At 37.6% G+C, this 6,534-nt stretch overlaps 1 protein-coding gene across 2 annotated transcripts in view; it reads right to left on the bottom strand.

Annotated features, from left to right (window-relative positions):
• Nucleotides 1-1,879: 1,879 nt before the first annotated feature.
• The window catches only part of tfap2a (transcription factor AP-2 alpha), a 10,284-nt gene continuing 5,629 nt past the window's right edge, over nt 1,880-6,534 (bottom strand). For both annotated transcript variants that reach the window (XM_073830997.1, XM_073830998.1), the window contains exons 4-7: nt 6,172-6,400; nt 5,366-5,484; nt 3,728-3,869; nt 1,880-3,111 (exon numbers count right to left, since the gene is read on the bottom strand). In XM_073830997.1, the coding sequence (XP_073687098.1) occupies nt 2,823-3,111; nt 3,728-3,869; nt 5,366-5,484; nt 6,172-6,400 (779 nt within the window). In that variant the 3' untranslated portion in view covers nt 1,880-2,822. The remainder of the gene's footprint in view (nt 3,112-3,727; nt 3,870-5,365; nt 5,485-6,171; nt 6,401-6,534) is intronic.

Here is a 6,534-nt window from a genome sequence, read left to right as displayed (position 1 = left end):
CGCTTGCGTAAATGTCTCTCACACCCAAACCCTCCTCTTCAGACACAGGAATAACAGACGGTGTGTGTGTGTGTGTGTGTGTGTGTGTGTGTGTGTGTGTAAGAGAGAGAGAGAGAGAGAGAGAGAGAGAGATTTATATATATATTTATATATATATAGATTGTGCGAATAATGTTGCGAAACTGTCTTGATTATAATAATTATATGATATAATTATTATAATGATATAGAATATTTTTATTTTGCTGCAAGGCATTATTCTGTTCAACTTGTACAACTTAAAAGAAATGGGTAAAACCAAAAACTATACGAATCGCACAATTTCCACAGATCTCTATGTGCTCTCTGCGTTGATGTAAATACACATGATAAGTCTGTTGGTTTTTATAAATAAAAGCGACAAAACGCTTATGCTTGTGTGGCACAAATGCATTCACGGCGTTGAAAAAATCGTTCCTCCTCTAATATGTTTAATCAATGACATTAGCGTTAATGACACATGCACGTGAAGGAATTCCTAATTCCGATGAATACGATTTAACATGATTGTGATTTCCCTTAAAATGACTATTCATGCGCATTTTTCTGCGCCTGAACAGGAGGAGCAGTCGGGTATCCTTTCTGAGAGAGCTATTGTGCCCGAGGTTAGAATCCCACACACAATCTGAGAAGCAGCCAACAAAAACAGTCTTGACAGACAATGCCTCGCTTCACCTGCTGCTGCACTTTGCATTGCAATTATGCCAAGGACATGTACAGTTAGGCTCCGTTCATGTTATTTGAAAACAACTGCATCTGAGTCGAACAGACTGTCTGAGCACAGAAAAAAAAAAAAAAAAAAAAATTAAACGAATAGCCACTACGGTGAAAATATTGCTCAGACAGTTATTTTCTCAGTGCCATGACAGACGTCTGCTGTACATGACCAGAATACAGCCAGCAAATCCAGCAAGATCCGATGGAGATTGATTTCCAGGCGCGTGCCATCAATAAACAAATCAAACTCTATTTGAATCTGAGTTATGCAATGTACAAAATAACCATACGTGTTCTGGCATGATATTATCTGCAAGTGAACTCAATAACTAAATGACATTGAAAGAGTAAAATTACGACATTGATGCTGCTTTTCGTTTTAACGCTTAAGTGCTATGCACACAATTTCGTTTAGACGAACTGTAAAATGATTTCAGCGAACTATAGATCTGCATTTAATGGCATAAATATTTAGCACAGTGACAGTGTTTTAGGAGAAGTAAGGTAACGTCTACAAATAAAGGCACTGAGTGGCAACTGCACTAACCTTCAGCTGCATTCTACATCTGACTGATTTAAAGAGCGCTCTTGCTCGAGGGCTAAAACTATACACATTCACTTCAAACACGAAAGAGAATTCATTGTTTTCTGTGTCATTTGGCTTGGCAAAAAGCTCCCTGCCATATTTGAATGATCCTCTACTCTGAACTAAGAGTTAAAAGTAAGTTTTTTTTATTATTATACTTGAGGGAAACAATGGGTTCAACTGCTTATTGCATGGAGCAATCGTCAAGGGAGAGTTAAACTCAATTACAGTAACTGTGCTGAATAGAAAAGAGAGAGAGCAAGCGAGCGAAAGAGGAATACATCGCATCAAGAAGTGAATAAAAAAAAGTAATGAATAAAAATCGACATGAAGCGTATCAAATATTTATTTTTTTTTCTGGGCAACAAAGAACTATAATACATTGACAGGCATGGGAGCTATTGCCAGCACAGGTTTATACAATACAGATAAAACCGCCTCCAATTTAGACAGTGGACACACAGGATATCAGATGGTCCCAAATGTTGAATTTATTCTTACAAAAAAAAAAAAAAAGAAGAAGAAAAAGAAGAATAATTCGTAAGACAATATCCATTTATTGCTCTTGTGGTGCTTTGAGGGAAGAACAAGAGGTGATTGGCACAACACATAAAAAGCTCGTATAAAAACAAGAAGATAGAAACACAAAACTAGCATCGTCGGGGTCTCTGCAACGACCTTTCTCGATCTAAAACTGAATGGCATAAGTATAATATATAGAGAAATTGAAGTTTATTTCTTTTAAATTTTGTTCACTTGCTTCAGTGTCGCCTCAACATGCTACAAGAGGGCTGAATTGAAATATCCCAGAGAAGAATACCCCAAACTTCTGTTTTCTAAGAACCATAAAACCACATGAAGAACTAAGCGAATATTCAAACCCACTAAAACAGGAGGCACCAGATAAATAAAAAAGAAGTTTGAACAGACGTACCATATTTACAATTCCCATTAAATTACACATAAATAAATATATACATACATGAACACAGATTCCCTCATATAACCGTGAATCGTGTTGAAATTCAAAGTTCAAGTTGGTCGCTTGGTCGAGTGAAAAGTCAGTTCTTGAAGTCATGGCGTGGAGCTGTAGATTTTTTTTCTTTCAAGTTTATAATTCACAATACTGATAAAAAAATCTTCCTCTTTCAGCTTCTTGTTGTCACATGGCTACAATCGTACATGGGGATACTGAGGGAAAATCGCTGAATTTCAGTCCGTTGAACTCATACAAAGGGAGCTCATGAAAAGTCCTGCTGTGGCAGATCTATACTCCTTTCATTGGCACACTGCTTTATTTGATTTGAAGAAATGCCATGTTCACGAATCCCAAAGTGAACTGTTTTTAATATTATTTTTATTAAAAAAAGTTTCAAAATGTCAAGATCGGGAGGTGGTGCGTTCAGTGTTTCATCTTGATCACTAGTGTTTGTTATATATGTATTTTGTCATACATCAGTTGTGATGTGGTGGCTGAACATCACTTTCTGTGCTTCTCGTCTTTGTCACCTGCCTTCGACCCCGTCTCATTGTGGCTGTTGGGATTGTTGTTCAGGTACATTTTGTCCATGGCTTTAATGGCCTCCGTCAGATAGTTCTGCAGTGCCGTGAGGGCCGCGCACATGGCCGGAGTCCCGAATCCGTGAGAAATAAGACTGAAGTGGGTCAAACAGCTCTGAATCCCGGGCTCAAGAATAGGCTGTGGACGTGAATTCCCCAAGGGCGAGCGGTCTTGCGAGAGCAGGTCCGTGAACTCTTTGCAGATTTGTCTAGTAAGAGACACAATGCAGGATGCGTGTCAGGATGAAGTTAATTACAGTTGAAGGTATGAAGTCAAAAATGTAGTAAGACTATGTGCTCCTTATGTTTCCCTTAATCAATGGCAAGAGCGTTACTTTTGACAGCAGCTCGTTGAGCAGTGTCCATCTCAAGCTCAGTTTGAAAAGAGAGTCTCATATACGTCAGTAATACGTCAAATGGAGACGTAAGAATTGAGTTAGCCTACACCTACAAGTTAGGCTCCATGGCATTTAAAGAAGCGTGTCGTCGCGCAGTATTATGTATTATGTATTAGTACTATTGTTGTTGTTGTTTAACTTATAGGAAATCTTTAAAAAAAAAGAAATCACCCGAAAATACTAATTCGTCACAAGTGGCGAATAATGCAAATAATGTATTTTACAAAACCACTTTGTTCCAAAATGCAGACACTGACTCCATTTTTATCAAAAGCTAGTCTACATAGATATTAGCACCTGTGTATCCAACGGAAAGCATTTTTTTTTTAATTTCGATGGTGTTAAATACAACACGACAATTGCCTAAAAAGACGCTGTCATAAATTGTGAAATGCGCGTTGACAGAAATAGTTAGAATAGCACTTACTTCGTTGCCAGTAACATGTTTTTTCTTTGGACTTGTTCGTTTGGGTCGGAATGCTGTCGGTTCACGTATTCAGCTACCGCCTTGGCTGGAAACTCAGTCTCGCATACATAACCAAAATCTCTGGCCAGATGCACCGCTTCACCTAGAAGAAAATGATAGTCAGTATGTGTAACATGTTACTGCAATAAAATGTAGAGTAATTAACATCTTTCGTAATTGTCATCTAATTAACGTCCTCGGCCATTGAACAGGACATCGCTCTTTATCAATTCTGACATCCTTAACGCACATTTATTTTCTATTAGCCTACCTATAGGCCTATAGAAAATTGAATTCTGTCAAACGCATTAGATTAACAGAACGTCATATATAGAACACCAAACTCCAAATGACACCATGTCATTGATTCGTGATATTGTATCAATATTAGAAGGATGTTCTGTATGAAACAGCTAAAAAAGTAAAACTCCTTCTTATACTTTAGCCGTGTAAAATAGGTTATTACTAGGCCTATGTGTATGTGTGTGTGTGTGTGTGTGTGTGTGTGTGTGTGTGTGTGTGTGTTTTTTTTTTTTTTGGTTTTAATTTCCTGAAACAGTTGGATTTTTACTGCGAGCCTTCCTGTCATAAGCCTAGAATCCGGAAGAACTCATGCGCCAATTAGCATCAAAGCTCAACTCTACTAAACTTCTTTCCATAAAATGGAGCAGATCATAAACAATAACAGCACTTCAGAAAGCCAGTGTCCTCCGACTAAATCAGCGTTTGCTTGCGTGTCCACCACCCCCACCCTCTCGCCCTTATCTCGCAGGAATCATACATTTCTTCAGGCTCATTACCATACAAGACTAAATTTCAATGAAGCACGATGAATATTACATTCAGTCTTCAGCGGCAATGATTAACAGGAACCAATGAACCGTCTCCAGCTTTCACCTTTAAAACCCATGGCACACCAAATACCACTGCACGGAATAATCACCTCCAACTTTGCAAGCAAAATGGATTTATTCAACAGCAATGGCATCTTCGCAGTGCAACATAATTAACTCATTATATTTTATAATAGGGCTTTCAACCTACAGGTCAACTGCATCAAGCAGACAAGAATAAGATCCACACATTGTAATAATAATAACACTAATAAAGAATAATAATAACAATAATAACAATACGTGTCATACTGATTTCGGCTGAGGTGTGGTGCCATATATCTAGCAACTGCATAAAACAAAGTACCATAAAACAACATATGACACAAATATAACATAAAGTAGGGCCGACCAAAGACATCTGAATTCACACCATGCTCAAATTTAAAGACAAGTTGTGCTGCTAAAGAGATAAAGGAGAGAGAGAGAGAGAGAGAGAGAGAGAGAGAGAAGAGAGAGAGAGAGAGAGAGAAAGAGAGAGAGAGAGAGAGAGAGAGAGAGAGAGAGAGAGAGAGAGAGATTCCTGTAATCCCACAAAATTGTTTTCTAAATTGTATCTCCGGAATCCGTTCTTTTTTCTTTTATCTTTCAGCTTTGTTGCTTGCAAGACAAACTCCCTCTTTTTCACGGATGCATGCAAATCTCTTGTAGCAGCAATAAGCATCTGCTTTATAATATATATATATATTTATATATATATACTTACCTTCCACCAGTGACGTCAAGAGAGTAACATTGGCAGCTTTGCGTCTTCCCGCTGGTAGATTTAATCCGATTTTATCTAGTTTTTCTCTTAAGGATCTTCCGCCATTCTTAGATTTGGCCCTTTGAAGTAAATGACAAAAATGTTAATAAATCTTATTATATGTTTTGTAATAATGTTAGAATTATTTTTCTTACTGATATATTCATGATATATGCTATACATTATACATGCTATACATTTACATACCATTTACATTAAAATGTATAATATTTAAGATAGCCCGGAGCACGCATAACCTTGAATAATTAAAAATAAATAAAATAAAATAAAATAAAATAAAATAAAATAAAATAAAATAAAAATCAGTAGTGTGTCCTCCGAGAGACCTGTTGAGTTTTTATAGCAGCTCTTCAAGTTCACTTTTTATGTTTTATGCCAAAATACTAAAAGAAAGACTTATACTTTTAAGACATTTTGCTTTAGGGGATGCCATGTTTCAAAGTTAAAATCTAAATAAACAAATAAATCACATTTTTATTTTTCCACTGTCATTACGTGAGATATAATTGCCACACTAAGGTTACCAGTGTATATTAACTCGTGTTGCATTAAGATATTGCAGCGTGTGCTCATGGCAACTAGGTAGGCCACTACAAGTATAAAAAAAACAAAATATATAGCTCAGGTTCAGAATTTTGCCTGTCTTGGGGTATGACTTTAATAGGCTGCCATTTCGGTGGGTTGTGGCGACGAAAAGCGCTTGTTAAAATGTAATTACTGATTTATGCAATAAATGTCCTGCTCACCTCCTCAAGACCCCGCCGAGCAGGGAAGCGTTCAGGCACTCAGGCGGAGAAAGGCGTCTCTGCACCTCCGCTACTGTGACTTTGTACTTTGACGTTGAGCTAAGAAGAGACAGACGACCCGGAACCGAACAGAACACTTCGTTGGGGTTTACCACACCTCCAAAAAGCCCGTCTTTATTTATCGGTATGGCAGAGACATTGCTGTTGTTCTTGGATATGGAAACAGGACCTTGAAAAAAAAGAACATGATTAGGCCCCCCATTCCAGTCTACAGCACCAAGCAAATGGAAAAAGATGAATTGCTATGCAGCAGGCAGCTTTTGAGTAAGATTAGACATATGCGTTTATATGCACATCATCTCG

Source organism: Garra rufa, chromosome 24 (genome assembly GCF_049309525.1).
Source record: "Garra rufa chromosome 24, GarRuf1.0, whole genome shotgun sequence".
NCBI lineage: Eukaryota > Metazoa > Chordata > Actinopteri > Cypriniformes > Cyprinidae > Garra > Garra rufa.
Note: the sequence above shows the minus strand (reverse complement) of the source record. Positions and strands in the feature narration are given on the sequence as shown.